At 35.4% G+C, this 19,812-nt stretch overlaps 1 protein-coding gene across 6 annotated transcripts in view; it reads left to right on the forward strand.

Moving 5' to 3' along the window:
- The first annotated feature begins 608 nt into the window (after positions 1–608).
- The window catches only part of LOC121372583 (protein quaking-B-like), a 66,721-nt gene continuing 47,517 nt past the window's right edge, over positions 609–19,812 (forward strand). For all 6 annotated transcript variants that reach the window (XM_041498984.1, XM_041498986.1, XM_041498988.1 and 3 more), the window contains exon 1: positions 609–845. In XM_041498984.1, coding sequence (XP_041354918.1) covers positions 719–845 — 127 coding nt within the window. In that variant the 5' untranslated portion in view covers positions 609–718. The remainder of the gene's footprint in view (positions 846–19,812) is intronic.

Here is a 19,812-nt window from a genome sequence, read left to right on the forward strand (position 1 = left end):
AATAGCTACTCCAGCTATCACACACTTCCATCAGATAAAATAGTTGTTCTTATGCATAATGAAAGTAGGCAAGGCCTGGGTGCGTTTATCTGATTGTTCATTGGTTGAAAGTTAGGCCTGCTTAATAGCATGATTAGCCATTATATTGCTTTTTTTCTTTATTCAACTGCATTGACGTATAACCTATGGCTGTCGGTTGATTATTTTCCGCCACAATACATTCAACTAATAAGATTTCCGCATACATATTCAGTTTTGAAATACGATACCAATGTCTTGTACATTCATTAGAAACGCATCTTTTGCTCGTTTGTCAAAACTTGTTGTCACGTTTCCATTCATTTACAGGGGTCTCTTCCATGTGAATGTCAAAAACAAAACGTCCATATAAATAACACCCAAACATATATTGATCGTCTTACACAATACTCATGGTTAATTACATCCATTTATAATTACTGCCTTTGTAGAAAGCAATTAGCGCGACTGTTCTAGTGTTTTAACACGCTTGGTGATAGACGATAACAACCCGACGCCCCCTGTATTATTCTAGTGTGAATGCGTCCAAACAAACGCATGCGCAGTATAACACACGTGTTCATAAACAAATTTTTGATGGAAAGAGGTATCGCTAAAACAAGTGTTGGTTTGTAGTTTGGAATCTAACCTTACTTACCTCAAGTAGTTGCTACAGAGCTCAAAAGCTTGTCATAACACAATGGGGACTGAAACTAACAAAGATGAACGTAACACGCCAGAGTATTTATCACAGTTACTAAAAGATAAGAAACAAATTCAAGCTCTTCCGAATGTTTTTATCCATGCGGAAAAGCTATTAGACGAAGGTAAGTTAGTGGTTACAGTGTTTGAAACGTTATTGCATTTTGGGCATTTGTAAAATTTGTGAAAGCTTACAAGTGTCGATCGATTTTCGCGGATACGATGTTTTACTGAGATAACGGCATCGGAACCGTGCAGCGTAACTGTCAAATGGCGGCAGTTGTAGGCTACACGGAAGAAAAGTTTTGTAACATTTTGGAGTGCGTTGGAATTTAGCTTTTCGATTTTTAATTTGGATCACAACAAGTATGTGCAATTCGTGGATTTAATTTCTATTCCTTCCCCATGACCGCTGTGGATTTATGGTGTAAACATCAAATGCAGTTTTAGCCACAAAGGCTGCATTCTTTCATACGGTTTGAGAGAGCGAGTCGGCCATTTTGAACGGCTGCACCCTTGACTGAGCAGCTAAGCTCCCCTCGCGTGAGAACGGCTCTGTAGATTTATTCCAAGTTGTGTGCCTGCTTAGGGCATTACTAACCTGACCAGTAAACAACTTAAACACAGGCCCCGAGACGTGACAAGCTCACTGAAGCCATAACTATTTGATGAGCATTTCTTGTTCAAATTCGTTTTAAAAAGTTTTGGTTTTTCCTGTTTTAACTTTTTTTTCTAATATTTCTTTTTATGTTAGAGCTTATTTTTGTTTTGTAATATAAAGTTGTTTTTTTTAATTAAGAAAAATATTTTTGAGTTTTGTTAATCCTTGATAATTATAATATTAAATATTTGATAGCAAGTTCTAGATGTGTATTAAAACTAATGGAATAATGATGTATCTGGCTTTAGGCCAGATAATAAATACTGAATAATGTAGACTAAATATGCTTAGTATAAAATTCTAGACACCCATTTGTTGCTTTTACAACATTAAACACAAAGGCACAAATCGTATAGACAACTACTTTTACATTTAACAGCTATAGTTTATTGATTAATCATTGGTTATTTGGTATCTAACGAAACTTGATAGACTTGGAAGAAAAAGGTTACTGCTGCCACAGGTATGGATTAGCAGTAATACGCGCCATTTTCATTTTGCCATTTTACAATACCTTGGCATAAAAATTATCCACTTAGACTGAGAGAGGTATTGTTCCTATTACCAATGGAATCTTGTACAAGTGCTTTACCACTGGAGCATTTTCAAATACCCAGTAATCACATTTTATTTGAAAGTTCATGTGATTGCTCACCTAGCACAATTTAAGTTAACTGAGTGATCTTCAACTCATATTGAAAGACTTGCCTTATATAGATCTGTATAGTCAACACAGAAATAGTTAAATGGCTACACACTGATTCTAAATTTAGTTTAGTCATTAGGTTAACAAAACATAATAACCCTTGGGCAATAAAATAAGTACAATATTAAATGATATATAATTTATAAAGGGAAATTTCAGAATGATGAAATATTTTTTTCTTTCAAAGATGTATCAAGAGTGGATATATGCTGAAGATTTTAAACATTTTAAAAAAATTGAATGTCAGTTGTATCAGTCATCTAGATGAGCAAGAACAAATTTGATTAACATAATTACAGTGCCCAAAATGTGTCCAAAAGAATATGTGTTATCATTAATTGACATGTTTTATCTCTAATTGATATGAAATGACTGAATGAGGGGCTAGCATGAGATATGGTGGTGATTTATCAGTTACTTGAGTGTCTAACACACACCGTAGGGCGTGATGATCACACACACTAGACAAAGAAAGTGAGAACAAGTTCGTCTATCTAATCAATTTCTCTATCAATAATTTATTCTTGTGTATACACCAGGGGTTGTCTGCATCACTTCACTAATCCAGGATCTCAACTCCCACCGGGTTTGTCATAATTGAGCCCGACACCAAAAAATGCAGACACTTAATATTTACTGAAGCAGGGTCATGATAGTCCAGTGGTTAAGTCACCGAGTTAACGGTAGATTTGTACTGTGGTATAGATTATTAGGAAAGTCTATGGCCACTTCATTAATTTAAACTATTAATTTAGGATGTTCATTATGTTTGGAAGCAGGCTGTTTGGGAAAAGTAGGTGGCTGTAACTCATGGATTCGGTGAGTTGTGAAAAGAAGGCAACAATGGTATCGGCAAAAGGCAGGAAATATCCACCTGTCACTTGCTAATTAATACCGTATCCATTTCTCATTTCAGCCAGTACACTACGGCTGGTATATCAAAGGCTGTGGTATGTGCTATCATGTTTGTGGAATGGTGCATCTAAAAGATCCCTTGCTATTAATGAAAAAATGTAGCGAGTTTCCTATGACTGTTTGACATCCAATAGCTGATGATAAGAAAAAATCAATATGCTTTAGTGGTGTTGTTAAACAAAACAAACTTTAACTTTGTATGAACCTCTGTATTGGACAGACATCAGATAACTGATGCGTGTGCCCAGTACAGTATGCTTGAATCTTATAAGTGTACGTAGGTAAAATGATCAATATAAAATGAAAGTGAAACGGAGTCGTGGATTAGTGAGTGAGGAGCATGGAATATTTAATCTAATTGACATGAACACTCTCCGCTTTGCTAACGTTGGTTGTAACACGTCTACTTGTAGATCTGCATCTCTTATGCATGTTATGTTTGTTGGTTCTTTTGTTCCATTTATTTACCAACAGTTCACTTACCATTTACCTTGGGTTCATTTGAAGATTTCCTCTTCTAAGTATTCACACCTTTTTATTATTAGCATTCGGATAACCCATGGCTTGTAATACTGTTTCAGAAAACTCTGCAAGACTTTTTTTATATATATATATCATTGGTGTTACTTGATTAAAAACGTTTATTTTGGTCTATTTCACCATATTGTAATAATAAATTTACAACTCATGACTTACTAATGATTAAACCATTTTTTAAACAAAATGTTGTGCTTTTATCATTAATTAATGTTAGTTGACACTAGTTCTGTTCTCTTACCAACTTACAAAACCTTACACCGTTAGTTCTAAGTTGAATGACTCTTTCCAAAAGAGTTCCGCCAAGTTCCAAGGATACGAGGTGACATCTGTAAGCCTAAAACATAGAAGGTATGCATTGATTTATTTCATTTTATATCATTTACTTTAGAAGCAGTTATTTTGTGTGGGTGCATTTACATTAATAGCGTGTCTGTTACTGTTTTGTTCATTTATTTGCCAGTTATTTATATTTTCCTCTTTGTTTTTCTTCTTTTGTGAAGTAAGTGTTTGTATGTATATGTGTCTTGGTGTAAATGAATAAATAGAAAGTTCTCTTTGTGTTTTCTACCAGTAGCAATTTAATATGAAAATGTTTACTGTATATATGTATATATTAGACAAATATTGTTTTTGTATCATACATTTTGTATACAAACAACCATTTTATTTTAATACATGCTTTCATCCTGAAATGTGTTGTTTATGAGTGGTGTGTTTGGTGTATTGTCATCCCAAGATCTATGGAGTATTACAAAATGTGTGTTGTAGTTGAATACACATGATTTAGACCAATGGTTTTGAAAATTGTTCACAATAACATTAAATGTGATTGTCATTCTGTATCCATTGAACAACACATTTTCTGTCGCAGACATCGAAATAAGTTGAGAATAGTTGTTCAGGTTGTAAACCAGGACAGGGGGGTGCAGTAATATTCGCCTTGTCATATGAGAGTAAAAATTCGGATGGATCAGTTAAAAAGATGCAACAACCAGTCCAAAGGGCGATCCATCTTTTTCTGACTTGCTGACTAATTTCAGTTTTATTTTTGCCTCCAATTGAAGTGAAGACTATAATAATATTAAAAAATAATATATTGTTCTTAAGCTGGCGGACTAGTAGAAATTCTGGAGGGCTAGTAAATTTGAGAAGGTTTTGGTCTGGTGGGCTAGTGAAATATTTTCCATTTCTGCATCCCTGCAGGAGGTTACCACATGTGAAGAAAGTCGAATGGTACTTTGTTCTCCAAAACTTATTACTGGTAAATGAAGTCAAAATTACACCACAAATTTGCATCATTTGAGTATTATTCAAATATAAAATAATCATACATATATATATACAAGAATCGGTACAAAAACAGTGATGGGAATGAATAAAAACATGTTATTGTGTCTGTAAGGGATTTTATAGAAATAACAATGGGAATTGCAAGGTCTATAATAATTGTCATAACCTATTGATTACCAAGCCTGCAATATGGTAACATGTACATTGCCATTGGGTACCACATGCTTGACCTTTTTCGATGTCAGTGTGGAATGTTCAACAAGTCTCATACAAATTCCTTTTTGCTGTCAATTAACTCACACATTTAAAAGTATGTGTGTGATATTTTCTGTTAATAGTATAATACCAATCTTAATACAATACAAGAGTGTCTAAAATACAGTGCATTTAATAATTGTACATGTACCGATATATACTAAACAAAAGTTTGATCTTTTAGGAGTAATATCTAGAGTGCCGTTGTTAATGACAAGCAGTCCATTGATAAAGTATGTAGATACTAGTACATGTATGTTTAGAGTAATCTGCTCGTTGCTTGAAAGTGATCAGATAAAGTATATAGTTCTGTTACGTACATATTTATAGTGATGCGCTTGTTATTGGCCGGTGATCATTCCTGGCTGACAGATTGTGTTTAAAACTGTCAGGTGTTGTGCCACTGCAATGTCAGGATGCAGATGAGCAGTTTGATGGATGGGGATCCGTTTTCTTTGTGCTGCGGCCATTTGCAAACTTTAAATGGACTGTCCTGAGTTTGCTGCGATTGTAAGATGTTTTCAACTACAGATTTTTTTTAAAGATCGAAATTACTTGTTAAATACATGTTTTTGTTTAAAATTTACCAGTTTGTATATCCAGTGTGTTGTGGTTATCAGGGCACAATATTTCACGCGAACCGCCGTTCTGTTCGCATGTCGGTTACGTAAAATTAAATTTACGCGAACCGCAAACTGGTTACGTCGTGACCTGTAAACATTAAGAAATTAAAACTTGCAAACTTCACGATTACAGGACGTTTATTCAAGCAGACATACTACTAGTATTCCGACAGATGTTTTAGGCTGAACTTTAGATGCGTGATGCGCAGCAAATCAGTAAACAACGTTATATTTCAACAGTTGTAATTTGCAACCAGTCTAAAGTAAATGTTCGGTATAGAGTCGAGCCAAAAGTTTTAAAGAAATTTGCTCAGACCGCTGGGGATGGCTAAATTATCTGCTGCTATTTTATCTCTAAAGGAATTTATGTAGACATAATATTGGATTGCCTATAATTTTACATATGTTAAAAACAGTTTGAACATAAACGGGAATCCAAAAGTGTCACAAAAATTGAAAAATACTAACATCGCATAATGAGCTTTAAAAAAACAAACATTTGGAACGTCACTGTAGTATAGAAGTACCATTGATAAAGTGAAAGTAGCGTAACCACCGCAAAACGAAAAAAGGAATCCCTCCAAATGATTATGTATCTATTTCAAAGGCGTAGTGCACAGTACGCATGTGCGTAATGCAAAAACATAATCCGGGAATAGGTCAAGGTTGTATTGAATTGTTCTATAAAATATCCTCTAAAATTGACTCTAAAAAAGATAGGAAAAAATGCCTCTGAAAAGGCTCAGAATGCATCTACAGCGGTTCTGAGTTTCAAAATTTTCACAGGGGGAGGCCTCCCGAATCCCTCGGCTCGGGCACGCCTTTGGCGTACGTAATACTGAGAAAATGTCTGGTTACGCCCCTGTATTTTGTTTCAGTACTGGGGCCGATATTCAGTTCTTTATAATATTGTTTAAGTTTAGAAAGCATTTTTTTTTAAATGTTTTCTTTTGTATTTGTTTTAACTTTGTTTGAGCTAAAAACTATGTATTTAAAATATAATTTCAACTTAATTTTGAGGTAACCGATCAGGTAACCCACGGGTTACGCAAATATAATTCACGTAACAGAACAATTGGTTACTTAGGTAAAAACCATGTGAACCCACTTCCGGTTACCTCAGATTTCGAAATATTGTCCCCTGGGTTATGTGTTAATGTTGGCAGAAGTCATTTACAAAATATATTTTTACTTCGTAATACGTGTGTGCACATATATTTTATGTATTTATGAACATGTTGAGAGGTTGTAGAGGTACTACAAACATTAGGATGTTAACAAATACGTGATACTCTAAACCAGAAAATGTATGTAACATGTAATTCAGTCACCAAGAAGACTCTGTTAGTCAGAAACATTTTACAGTGAGAGCAAACTCTGGACGACTGCATTTTGGGTGGAATTTCCAAACACCCTTTCTGTAGGTGAGAAATAAGTAATGGTTTTGTTGGTATGATGCTGTATTGCATCATAGATTTCTTGTTGGCTTCATTGGTAATTAAACAGCATTCCTCTGGAGAAGAAGTTGGTCTGAGTAGTGTTGATGGGTGTAAGTGAGACCCTTATATTGAAGCCTAGTGTGTAGATAAATACTATGATAGATGTGTACTGGTATTCATAAGTCTAGTATGTTTGAGGAGTGCAGTGTACCTATGGTTAAAGAATGTGATTGAGAAACTTAAACAGAGTTTCTTGTTGTGCAACTTAACAATTGTGTAACTTGTCCATCATTCCATGTTTGGGGATCCTGGTGTGTGATTTGGTAAAGAGTTAATCAACATGGTCAAAATTTGTTTTTCATGGTTAAAATGATTGATCGAAGTTGAAGGGATGTTGAGAAGGTTGGACTAATGTTATATAACATGGCAGGACTTTGTGATTGTGGAATGATTGCATACTCCAAGCTACAGATACGTGTGTACTGGCCGGTCCCTGGACACAGCAGAAAGATGCTGCTTGCCCAGATGGACATTGTAAAAGATGGAAACTGTCCATATAATGTGTGCATTTCTGTGTTGAGCAGGGAAGCAGCCTCTGGTAACAAGATTATTCTGACAAGCTGTTTGATCTGGATGTGACTGCATCATACCAGACCCTACAGGCTATCCTGAGAGAGAGAAATGCTAATTGTTCATAATGTGGATACCTGTTTTGTTTCAAATGGTATATATAGCTTATGGGCAGTTTGGGTGTCAAAAGGTGAACTTATTTTGTCTCACAGGTGTGTGAACTTTAGGCTGGATGTATCTTAGGGTGGTTGTCTAGCCAGTTAGTTTAAGAACCTTGTTGTTGTTTTTCACTGGTGTATGAAACGCTTGATGTGGTTAGTGGTGTGAGAGCTTGTGCATTTGGCTCGTCTCCAAGGAGTTATTTTCTCCTAGATCAGTGCTTGAGAACGGCTTTATAATTTACAGAGGTACAGATATGTACTGAATGTTCATCTTTGACTACACTTAGCTTTTGTGTAATAAGTTAGCACACGTTTAATGGCAAATACTGTACAACATGACATGGAATGTCTGTCTGTTCATTCTTTTATTCATTCATTTGCCAAGTAGCTCGCTCACTCGTTCATATGATATTGTTTAGGTTTTTTGGGTGATGGTAGGGTGTGGTATGACTTTTCAGGCGTTTCTTCCTCTGGACGTTTCGTCCACAGATGATTCGTCCATGGACAGTTCGTCCACCCACCTCGGACAATTCGTCCACTCGATTACAACATTTAGACCAATAAATCTAAAATGTTATTTCTTAGCAATTGAAATGGTTAATTATTTTCGTTTTGTGGTAAACTACTAGTATACGAAACAATGAAACAAATTAAATTTGAGTGACACAGTCAACTTGTTATTGTCTTTGTACAGCTACTCTCCGCAAACTATATATATATATCTATATAATATAATTTTGAGAGCTCGTTCAAAAATAACGTCATAATACATTTGTAAATACAATAATGATAAATTTACTTTAATTGTCCCATTCCCTATCACATTGTCCATAGGTTAGGTTACAATCTGCACTTTTCTGACAATTCTCTGTGTCGATATCCCACTAAAATAAAAAGTGTCTGTACATTTATTTAGTCCGTGGACGAAATATAAGGTAAATAAGAACAATTTTTGATTGTGGACGAATCACCTCGAGTTCAACAGTGGACAAATTTTTAGTGGATGAATGGTCTGTGGACGAAACGTCCAGAGGACGAATCATCTGCATCCCGTGGTATGGTGGTTGCATTTACCAATGTATTCGTTGGTGGTTCTTTTAAAGAATTTTTTTTAAAGATTGCAATAAACTAATATAATTTATTTTGAAAGTAATGGGGCAGACCATTGTAAAAGTGTTGTCTTATAAAAGTTGGCTGTGTTTTATGGCTCTAAAGATTTATTTAAATTTTAACACATGTGTTGGTTGGTTAGTTCTAGGATTTATTTATGTTAATGTTAAACTATAAATATTAAAATAATAAAAAGTGACACAAAGATTTATATAAGTAGACTTTGTAAAATGTTACAATGTTTTTTTCTTCCTTTTTTCTGTCTGTCAGATTTGTTTATCTATCAGGTAATCTTCAAAGTTAACTTCCTTTTCAAGTGAAGCCATGCGTGACTATTTTCCTCTCCTACCTGTAAGCAACCAGTCATGCTTGACCTGTGAACTGGCTCCCACATTGCCCATGGCTATTATCTACACAAACAAGGTGAAGATCACCCTATTCTGCTGCTATTCCAAAGCTGGCTACTTGCTTTTGTCGACTATCAATCATGCGAGCCGTGGTAAAATTATTAAATTCATTCTGCTGCGTATTGACCTATCTTGAGCAAAGCCAAAAAGAATACATATTTGGTTAATTTTGACATGATAGACGGCAATCTTGTTGTAACATGTAATTTTCCAATTCTTAAGTGGTCGTAAGAAGTACACGTAATGATGTGTGGTGGTGTATGTATGGTTGCAAGTGGTGAAATAAGCCCTTGTCCTATTAATAATATTAATGTACGTGTATTTTAACACAGTACGCAACCAAGATAAAATTGTTCCAAATTGTTTAGCAAAGAATACGATGAATATAAACTTCACCATTCTTAAAGTTACATTCTCTGGTTACCATATTATAACATCATGTACAAATATGAAATACAAGCTCAAATGCACTTTTAAAAAACTTGTGTGTATTCACTATGAACAGAGATCGTCAAAAGTATATGCTCGATTCGTCGCCTCTGCCGCCATAGCACGGCAAAGCACAAACGACAGCCTGTTGTCAGTTTCAGTTAACACATGCATTTGCCGATTTCGAATTGTAGGGTTCGTCTAAAAAAATTAAGAGAAATCTTGCGCTGTACGAAGAACGTTCGGTTGAGGATACGGTACTAGTCTTTCGTTAAAACCGGTTTGATCTTGACAACATATTATCAACAATTGTACCTTCCTATTTCAGAATTAATAATTTATAAAGTGTTAGTAGAACTTTCAAAAGTTTAGTTTGTATAACACATTGATCATGTATATATTTTAAAAATAAAATATACTAAAGCAGACGATGAATGTTTTCACTTCAACAAATTCAAATAAATATTCTTTCGATTGGAAAGGGTAAAGTTAGTGGGGGAGGGGTTGTTTAACGACATCAGAGTTAGAGCATACTGATTTAATAATCATCCGACGCCATACAACCGTAAATAAAATGTGTTGAGTGCGTCGTTAAATAAAACATAACCTATCCTTCCTTCCATCTGCTATTGGATGTCTAACATTTGGTAATTTTGACATATAATCTTAGAGAGGAATCGGGTGCATGTGCAGGGGGAGGGTATTGGAGGTCAAAACCCTTACTTGCCCAAGCTTAAAAAAATTTGAAATATATTTTCTGGGGGACCATGGCCCCATATAAACTTCGCTCATCACAGTCTATAACCCCAACCTCGTTGAAATCCCTGCACACATGCCTTGGAAACCCGCTACATTTTGTTTTTAGCAAGGGATCGTTTATATGTACCATCCCACAGACAGGATATCACATACCATGGTCTTTTATATACCCGCCGATGGGGATCGATCCTAGACTGACAGCACATTTCCAAAAAACACATTTTTAGGTCTAAGTAATGAATAAAAATAACAGTTAAAAAATGTTTTGTAAATCGAACACAGTACTCTCTTCCTCTACCCCTAGAGCCAACAGCTGGCCACTGTCAAAATTTCAAGGCAAATCCCCCACCCACCGACCCCTGGAAAGGCATTGTACCATACCTCTATGGATATAAATATGTTTTGGAGATATGAGACGACCCCTCAATCAAGACAGTTAAATTTGTTCAAAAATTGCGAAATCTCACGTGATCTCTTGTTGGGGAATTCCACACTTGTGATAAGGCAATGAAAACCGAGATCGGTAGGAGCCCGTCAAAAGTGTCCCATTTTCAAAATACTGGCTTTGTTTTTGACCTGGATAAGCCAGCGTAGTGAAACCAATGCGGAGTGCGGTGTGATATATGCACCAAACGTAATTGGATTTTCTTTTTTATATGCTTAAATAATAAAAATATTCCAGATACTGCAGCTTTAACTAATTTCTTAACCAAGACCCATCATTAATTCATTAAAATATGAATTATTATGTATAATTATTGGAGCACATATTAGTTCTGTTTATTCTAAGTAAAGTAAAATTCCATTGCCAGATCCAGGTTTTAAATGTTAAAAATTAATTCTTCATTTTCTTAATGTCGGAAATTAAAAAAAAAAAAAAACATTTAAATTTTCTTTTTTATTCCACTTTCATGATGTTTAGGGTTAACAGATTTGTAAGTGAAGGTTTTGAATATAACTATGAATGGTAAAACACTTGTCTGATGAGCTTGTTCCAGCCACTGCTCCACAACTGGTATAACAAAGGCTGTGGCATGTACTATCTTGTCTGTGAGATGGTGCATATAAAAGATCCCTTGCTGCTAATCGAAAAGAGTAGCCAATTGAAGTGGCGGCAGCAGGTTTCCTCTCTATATATCTGTGTGGTCCTTAATCATATTGATGCCACATAACCGTAAATAAAATGTGTTGAGTACGTCGTTAAATAAAACATTTCCTTCTTCTTCGTCTGATGAGCATTCGGTTTGGTATTATCCCTGTAGGTGGCCTGTAGGACTATTTTTCATTCCAGCCTGGGCACCACAACTGGTCTATCAAAGGCTGTGGTATGTGCTATCCTGTCTGGGATGGTTCATATAAAAGATCCCTTGTTACTAATGGGAAAATATATTAGGTTTTCTCGAAGACTGTCAAAATTACCTTTAGAAAATGTTTGACATCCAATAAATGATGTTAATTAAAGAATTTAATGTGCTCTGGTGGTGTCATTAAAGAAAACAAACTGTCACTTTAAATAATGGTAGCTAGACCATGCTGGAATCTGCTGTGTCTTTGTCCAGCCAGATGGGTTTTATTTGTTGACATTTTATGGTAATTAGTATTGGGCTGTTATCTCAGCTGGCAAGAGGCTGTAAAGTACATTACTAGAAGCGAAACCTATATTAAAAAATCTTTAATGAAGTCCAGTACACTCAGTACCACTGTACCTGTTGTTACTTAGTGTCAAATAGATTGATAAAGTGAAAAAATCTACAGTATACATTTTGTTTTCTTTTTTAAATGATCACCGGTAAGCTGTGATTGGGTGATGATTTTCTGTTTTATGATTACAATGTTAAATACTCTGCCACTGTCTGCTCATTACACAGTGTATTATATCTATTTTTATATCAACCCCCACTGCAGGTATTCACATCTCCTTACCCTTCAAATAGGACTGATTTTCTGTTTTATGATTACAATGTTAAATACTCTGCCACTGTCTGCTCATTACACAGTGTATTATATCTATTTTTATATCATCCCCCACTGCAGGTATTCACATCTCCTTACCCTTCAAATAGGACTGATTTTCTGTTTTATGATTACAATGTTAAATACTCTGCCACTGTCTGCTCATTACATAGTGTATTATATCTATTTTTATATCATCCCCCACTGCAGGTATTCACATCTCCTTACCCTTCAAATAGGACTGATTTTCTGTTTTATGATTACAATGTTAAATACTCTGCCACTGTCTGCTCATTACATAGTGTATTATATCTATTTTTATATCAACCCCCACTGCAGGTATTCACATCTCCTTACCCTTCAAATAGGACTGATTTTCTGTTTTATGATTACAATGTTAAATACTCTGCCACTGTCTGCTCATTACATAGTGTATTATATCTATTTTTATATCATCCCCCACTGCAGGTATTCACATCTCCTTACCCTTCAAATAGGACTGATTTTCTGTTTTATGATTACAATGTTAAATACTCTGCCACTGTCTGCTCATTACATAGTGTATTATATCTATTTTTATATCATCCCCCACTGCAGGTATTCACATCTCCTTACCCTTCAAATAGGACTGATTTTCTGTTTTATGATTACAATGTTAAATACTCTGCCACTGTCTGCTCATTACATAGTGTATTATATCTATTTTTATATCAACCCCCACTGCAGGTATTCACATCTCCTTACCCTTCAAATAGGACTGATTTTCTGTTTTATGATTACAATGTTAAATACTCTGCCACTGTCTGCTCATTACATAGTGTATTATATCTATTTTTATATCATCCCCCACTGCAGGTATTCACATCTCCTTACCCTTCAAATAGGACTGATTTTCTGTTTTATGATTACAATGTTAAATACTCTGCCACTGTCTGCTCATTACACAGTGTATTATATCTATTTTTATATCATCCCCCACTGCAGGTATTCACATCTCCTTACCCTTCAAATAGGACTGATTTTCTGTTTTATGATTACAATGTTAAATACTCTGCCACTGTCTGCTCATTACACAGTGTATTATATCTATTTTTATATCATCCCCCACTGCAGGTATTCACATCTCCTTACCCTTCAAATAGGACTGATTTTCTGTTTTATGATTACAATGTTAAATACTCTGCCACTGTCTGCTCATTACACAGTGTATTATATCTATTTTTATATCATCCCCCACTGCAGGTATTCACATCTCCTTACCCTTCAAATAGGACTGATTTTCTGTTTTATGATTACAATGTTAAATACTCTGCCACTGTCTGCTCATTACACAGTGTATTATATCTATTTTTATATCATCCCCCACTGCAGGTATTCACATCTCCTTACCCTTCAAATAGGACTGATTTTCTGTTTTATGATTACAATGTTAAATACTCTGCCACTGTCTGCTCATTACACAGTGTATTATATCTATTTTTATATCATCCCCCACTGCAGGTATTCACATCTCCTTACCCTTCAAATAGGACTGATTTTCTGTTTTATGATTACAATGTTAAATACTCTGCCACTGTCTGCTCATTACACAGTGTATTATATCTATTTTTATATCATCCCCCACTGCAGGTATTCACATCTCCTTACCCTTCAAATAGGACTGATTTTCTGTTTTATGATTACAATGTTAAATACTCTGCCACTGTCTGCTCATTACACAGTGTATTATATCTATTTTTATATCATCCCCCACTGCAGGTATTCACATCTCCTTACCCTTCAAATAGGACTGATTTTCTGTTTTATGATTACAATGTTAAATACTCTGCCACTGTCTGCTCATTACACAGTGTATTATATCTATTTTTATATCATCCCCCACTGCAGGTATTCACATCTCCTTACCCTTCAAATAGGACTGATTTTCTGTTTTATGATTACAATGTTAAATACTCTGCCACTGTCTGCTCATTACACAGTGTATTATATCTATTTTTATATCATCCCCCACTGCAGGTATTCACATCTCCTTACCCTTCAAATAGGACTGATTTTCTGTTTTATGATTACAATGTTAAATACTCTGCCACTGTCTGCTCATTACACAGTGTATTATATCTATTTTTATATCATCCCCCACTGCAGGTATTCACATCTCCTTACCCTTCAAATAGGACTGATTTTCTGTTTTATGATTACAATGTTAAATACTCTGCCACTGTCTGCTCATTACACAGTGTATTATATCTATTTTTATATCATCCCCCACTGCAGGTATTCACATCTCCTTACCCTTCAAATAGGACTGATTTTCTGTTTTATGATTACAATGTTAAATACTCTGCCACTGTCTGCTCATTACACAGTGTATTATATCTATTTTTATATCAACCCCCACTGCAGGTATTCACATCTCCTTACCCTTCAAATAGGACTGATTTTCTGTTTTATGATTACAATGTTAAATACTCTGCCACTGTCTGCTCATTACACAGTGTATTATATCTATTTTTATATCATCCCCCACTGCAGGTATTCACATCTCCTTACCCTTCAAATAGGACTGATTTTCTGTTTTATGATTACAATGTTAAATACTCTGCCACTGTCTGCTCATTACACAGTGTATTATATCTATTTTTATATCATCCCCCACTGCAGGTATTCACATCTCCTTACCCTTCAAATAGGACTGATTTTCTGTTTTATGATTACAATGTTAAATACTCTGCCACTGTCTGCTCATTACACAGTGTATTATATCTATTTTTATATCATCCCCCACTGCAGGTATTCACATCTCCTTACCCTTCAAATAGGACTGATTTTCTGTTTTATGATTACAATGTTAAATACTCTGCCACTGTCTGCTCATTACACAGTGTATTATATCTATTTTTATATCATCCCCCACTGCAGGTATTCACATCTCCTTACCCTTCAAATAGGACTGATTTTCTGTTTTATGATTACAATGTTAAATACTCTGCCACTGTCTGCTCATTACACAGTGTATTATATCTATTTTTATATCATCCCCCACTGCAGGTATTCACATCTCCTTACCCTTCAAATAGGACTGATTTTCTGTTTTATGATTACAATGTTAAATACTCTGCCACTGTCTGCTCATTACACAGTGTATTATATCTATTTTTATATCAACCCCCACTGCAGGTATTCACATCTCCTTACCCTTCAAATAGGACTGATTTTCTGTTTTATGATTACAATGTTAAATACTCTGCCACTGTCTGCTCATTACACAGTGTATTATATCTATTTTTATATCATCCCCCACTGCAGGTATTCACATCTCCTTACCCTTCAAATAGGACTGATTTTCTGTTTTATGATTACAATGTTAAATACTCTGCCACTGTCTGCTCATTACACAGTGTATTATATCTTACCCTTCAAATAGGACTGATTTTCTGTTTTATGATTACAATGTTAAATATTTTTATATCATCCCCCACTGCAGGTATTCACATCTCCTTACCCTTCAAATAGGACTGATTTTCTGTTTTATGATTACAATGTTAAATACTCTGCCACTGTCTGCTCATTACACAGTGTATTATATCTATTTTTATATCATCCCCCACTGCAGGTATTCACATCTCCTTACCCTTCAAATAGGACTGATTTTCTGTTTTATGATTACAATGTTAAATACTCTGCCACTGTCTGCTCATTACACAGTGTATTATATCTATTTTTATATCATCCCCCACTGCAGGTATTCACATCTCCTTACCCTTCAAATAGGACTGATTTTCTGTAAGGAAAAGAAAAACATGCGCAATGTGTTTTTGATTTGTGTGTAATTATTTTCAAGATGGCAGACAGAGAGAGAGCTGGTCCATTCTGTGATTTTGGTAATTCAAGATGTCTCTCATCTTCTTTCTGTGGGATGTGCTATTGGGTTACGAACCTCACTGAGTCCTTAACCAGCCTGGCTTACATGTCTTCCCTACTGGCTCATCTTCCTCTCCCTATCTTATCTACCGTGTTCTCTAAACAGTCTCGGAGAGAGTGAGTGATGGACTGGTGTTTTCACAAAACCACACAGTCTGCTGTTCCTATGTGGCTCCTGTATATTTTCATGGAAATATTTATTTGTTGAAAAAAATATTGGAAGTGTTTGAAAATTATCATTATTATTTGTAAGTAGGTTTGAAAAAGAAGAAATGTGTTTACAATAATATACAGAGAATCTAAAAGTTTGATGAGGCAATGAAATAAGAATTGAGTGGTAGCCGATGTACAGATTACGACAAAGCCAACTTATAGGTTAGGACAGTCACAGGCACACTTATCGGTAATACTTTATTATTCATTCATGTCATTGTTTTTGAGAAATGAAAAGTTTTGAATAACAATCATAAGTTTTTGAGGAGAACTTAAGTACTGTTTCTGCCCCAGCCGTTTTGATATGTGGTAACATGAACAACCATTCTCCTCATACTTTCATTTCACTTCTAACCGACAGGTAAAATTGTCAATTCTAAGTCTATATTTTGTCAGTTAAAAATGCTAAGTTTATTGTTAAATTGTTTACCATAAATGACTTGGTAAAAAAACAAACTTTCTTTAAATTTATTTAATATTACACCCAAGTGCTTCCCTGTTATCAAAAAATCTTACGTTTAAAAGGTGATCGTCTTTAACCAGAAGTCCAGGCTTTGGTGTTAGTGCTGTAGCCATCTTTCCATCCTGCCTGCCTTCATTCATTCATTTCATTATTTCATACTTTGACATATACTTTTTCCATCAATTTGGACATGGTTTCGATATTTTACTTATTCACTGTTGTCAGAATTTTCGGGAACTACATGTATTTTATCACACTTACACGTGGATCATGTTTAGCATTTATTTTCTCCTCTTTTTAGCCCCTCAGGATTTGTAAACACTCATCTGCAGCTAAACACAAATTTCTAGCAGCATGTTATTATTTTCTGCGACTGTACTGCTGGTACAGTGTGCAACTGGCTGCCTGTGGAAGGTGAAAGAACCCTCGTATTGGCCTGTAGATGAACCCAGACTGGCAATTTACAGCAGGGGAGTTCGTGTCTTGTTGAATAAGAACATCTGACACTGACAGTTGATGAGCTTTAGTCTCTGGTATGTACCAGAGCAGTATACAGCACCAGTGTAGGCTAAATGCAGGCAAGATCTGTGGGCTACAAAGCTGGGATTGAGTGCTACCACATCTCACAGGTTCACCCACAAAATGGGTTACATTTACAAATAATGTGATATGTGCTATCCTGTCTGTGGGATGGTGCATATAAAAGATCCCTTGCTACTAATGGTAAAATGTTTCCTCTCTATGACTATACTTCTTACTCATCCTGGAAATCCTGGAATGTCCTTGACTTTTGTGATTTTAAAATCCGGGCCTGGAATGTCCTGGAAAAAGCATTCAATTTCATTGTCCTGGAAATTTAGGCCAAACATTTGGTGGTTTATTTTTTTTTGCATTTTTACTTCTGTTGTCGTCATAACTTGTCTAAATTCAGACAGTTTGTTATAAAAACATTCATTCATTGAACATTTTATGTCCTGGAATTTTTTTTAAATGTCCTAGAAATGTCCTGGAATTTTGTGTTTTTTCAAGTGTAAGAACCCTGCTATAGTATATGTCAGAATTACTGAATGTTTGACAGCCAATAGTGAATGATTAATAAATCAATGTGCTCTAATGGTGTCATTAAACAAAACAAACTTTAACATTTGCAAATATTTAATTTTTAAATAACATGTATATTAATATGAGATGGTCCGGTGTTCTGTGAGATGGTCTGGTGTTTTGTGAAATGATCTGTTGTATTGTGAGATGGTCTGAAGTGTTGTGAGATGGTCCTGTGTATTTTGACATGGTCTGTTGTAGTGTGAGATGTCCTGAGTATTTTCATGTAGTCTGATGTATTGTGAGATGGTCCTAAAAACCAGTGACCGAGTCCAGCGGTGGTGTATCCACATGGAAGATGTTTTTAGTTTATATCAAATGTGCAGCATCTCATCTTATTGTGTTTTTAAACTGATCACACGGCACACACATTGTGGGTGTCTGTCCACTTTGATGCTGTCTGTTTCTCAATGGTAAATCCCTGGTAACTTTCTTCTCTGCTTGGCCTGTTATCCAGCAGTTTACTTTGTCAACACGGTGGACATTTGGTAACCCAGTCTTGGTGTTGGTTATGTGTGAGAGAGGTAATCATAATACCCTTGTCATTGTGCCGCGGATTAGTCCAGCCCACCCTGATCAGGTAACATGAGGCAAGACCCACATGGTTTATCCGGCTCTCATCTACAAACATGTACGCAGGTATTCACCGACACTATTATGCAGTAGTCCTGTGTGAGACACTGGGAGAGATATGTATATAATACGTGTATATAATACGTGTATATATATAATGCCGTTTGTGTGTCACCTTGGTGTTGGGAGCAAGACATGCCAGGTCATTATGTATGCCAAAAAGTCGTGTTTGTTATTCCCCATGTAAGCACGATGATTGATTACGGTTCGGTTAAATAGTGTTCTTTGAGTTTCATATGACACCGATTAGATGGTTTGTTATATAGTCAGGCTTATCATTATGACTTGGGAATAAAGGACCTGCAGAATAACATGAAATAAAATGATATTCTGTTTAAGATCCCTGTTTTATTAAATGTCTGTTTCAGTTGCTAATAGTACCCATTATATTTTTGTTGAGATTTTCAGTCATGCTGTATGGGATGCATTTGTTATCTGAGTGTTAAGCTTTCATAGCTCCAGTGTTTTAATTGATGTTGATATATTTATTCTTGGTAGTTTCACAGTGTTAACGCCTCTGTATTAGATTTTTAAATCCAGTGTATGTTCACATCTCTATATTGAGCTTTAGTAGCTCCAGTGTTCATGTCTCTGTATTAAGATTTTATTATCTCCAAGTGTACACATCTCTATATTGAGCTTTGGTAGCTCCAGTGTTCACTTCAAGTCACTGTACTGATATTTTATTATTTAGTGTTCACATCTCTCTATTGAGCTTAAGCAGCTCCAGTGTTCACATCTTTATATTGAGCTTTAGTAGCTCCAGTGTTCACGTCTTTATATTGAGCTTTAGTAGCTCCAGTGTTCATTTCTGTGTATTGAGATTTTATTAGCTCCGGTGTTTACATCTCTATTTTGAGCTTTAGTAGCTCCAGTGTTCACATCTTTATATTGGACTTGGTAGCCGAGTTTTAGTAGTACCATATTCCTTATTGAGTTTTAG

Source organism: Gigantopelta aegis, chromosome 4, assembly GCF_016097555.1.
Source record: "Gigantopelta aegis isolate Gae_Host chromosome 4, Gae_host_genome, whole genome shotgun sequence".
Lineage (NCBI taxonomy): Eukaryota > Metazoa > Mollusca > Gastropoda > Neomphalida > Peltospiridae > Gigantopelta > Gigantopelta aegis.